General features: G+C 54.2%; 1 protein-coding gene across 1 annotated transcript; it reads right to left on the bottom strand.

The window, feature by feature from the left end:
* Nucleotides 1-131: 131 nt before the first annotated feature.
* On the bottom strand, nucleotides 132-1,799 carry KVP17_003041 (uncharacterized protein; the record flags this gene model as incomplete). Its single annotated transcript, XM_068519893.1, has 1 exon — nucleotides 132-1,799. One exon carries the CDS (start codon nucleotides 1,797-1,799, stop codon nucleotides 132-134), a length of 1,668 nt encoding a protein of 555 aa, XP_068373004.1.
* Between the last annotated feature and the right edge of the window lie 4 nt (nucleotides 1,800-1,803).

Here is a 1,803-nt window from a genome sequence, read left to right as displayed (position 1 = left end):
GCTCCTTTTTAAGTCGCTTTAGGCGCCGTTTCTCCTCCCTTTGTGCCTTCCGAGCGGCCTTGGCCTCAGCGGTGTCCTCGGAAACCTCCATCCGGGCCTAAAATCAGGATTTAGGGTCCCACGCAACGAAGTCACGAAAGCTTCTGGTGTTTTCTCGGAGCGTTAATCTCGTTGAGATCCATGACACTGAACGTGGCAGCCGCTGGGGCTCCGAATGCACGCCCTCTTATGGGGCAGTAGAGGCCTTCAGACTTATCCCGCCAGTCAACGCTGAAACGGGGGACCTCGGGAGCGAGCGCGGAGTCCACCCACGCAACGCACCGCGGATTGCCCTCAGTAGCGATTCGTAGCCCCAGCTCCAGTTGCCAAGGCACCCGGCTTCGAATGCGCCTCTGCTTCAACAGGGATCGGCTTGACACGCGTGTCCTGTCTCTGCTGAAGGCAACCAGTCTCGAAACAAGCTCCTCCCCGTTAATACCTCGTCTTATGTGAAGACCTTGACATGCCATCAGCATACTCAAAATCTGATTGACGAGGACGCTTTTTAATGGGCCAATCTCTCCAAAAGGTTTGCAGATCACCGCACCAGGAGTCGTAGGAGGGAATGTATTGGAGGCATCCATGGCTTTTTCCAGAGACAGTATATCCGAGTCCTTGATTAACATACGGCTTGGGCCGGTCACTCGGCGGCAGGGGTACAAATTTAACGAAACTCTGCAGATGACCTCCGCCAGCAGACGGCGGTCTTTTTCGAGGAATGCCTGGAATCGACATTTGCGGTCCTCTGGCAGCGTTTGGATCCAACAAGGAGCGATTTCGAAAGTGCGACGGAGAAAGTCCACGACCATCTCCTTATGGGCTTCGGCTGGCTTGCCTTCGGGCTCGCGGACCTTCTCGTTGAGGAAGTCCACAAACATCTCATCTTCGAGAAACGCGGCCTCCTGCAACGGCGACGCAGTACAGCTGGGCTCAAAGCTCCCGTCGAAGGTCCATTTGTCCTCAGGAGTCTGTGCAGCTGTTGACAGGAGATCCACATCGAACAGTGAAAGATCCTTCCCATCCTCCTCTGCCTTCAGCTCGGTCCAGTCACAGCATACGGAATCCTCTACATTCGCATCTGGCTGTGGCGAAGGTGAGCCTGCGGTTGTGGCGTCCTCAGTGGAATTCAGCATGTCATCCAGTCCAGATTCAGATCCAAATAGGGTGTCGAAACAGTCCTCGTCCAACCGGAGGACACGGCTGATGTCAGTCACGCAGACGTCCGAATCGCCTTGTCCTAGGGATCTGTAGTAGTATGCTTCAAGCTGCTGGATGGTGGCGGTCAACAAATCTGGGAACCGAAGAGGGCCCGTTGCAAGCTGTGGGATTCTCCTTGCGATTGAGCATACTGGCTTGCGAATCAGATGCGCCAATTCATCCAGCGGGGCGAACTGCTCCATGCTCAAAGCAGCTATGTGCACGGCTGCAGCGATGAAACACGTCACTGTGTGCCGTTGAATCCTGCGAGTTTTAGATGTAATGTATTCCCGTAGAATGGAAAACGCCTCTAATCCGCACTCCCCAAATCCGGCTGCCTTGGCGAGTCGTTCGCAGCACATTTCCAGCAGCGAGAAATAGGTTTGTCGACGATGAATAGTTTTCTCGTGCAATGAGAAAGCTGCAGGTCTTAGGATCTTCTGGCCTCCGTAAACGACCTCAGACGTAAAAAACGAAGAGGAGGAGATGACAGTACCGCAGTTTACACAAACCTGGCCTTCCGTCTCGTCGTCTTCGATTTCAGGAGAGTCGCAGCAGACCATTCTG

The sequence above is a fragment of a genome, assembly GCF_019968985.1.
Source record: "MAG: Porospora cf. gigantea B chromosome Unknown PgB_NODE_5773_length_1803_cov_103.096, whole genome shotgun sequence".
In the NCBI taxonomy this organism is placed as follows: Eukaryota; Apicomplexa; class Conoidasida; order Eugregarinorida; family Porosporidae; genus Porospora; species Porospora cf. gigantea B.
The sequence above is the reverse complement of the archived record's forward strand: the minus strand, read 5'-3'. Positions and strand labels throughout refer to the sequence as shown.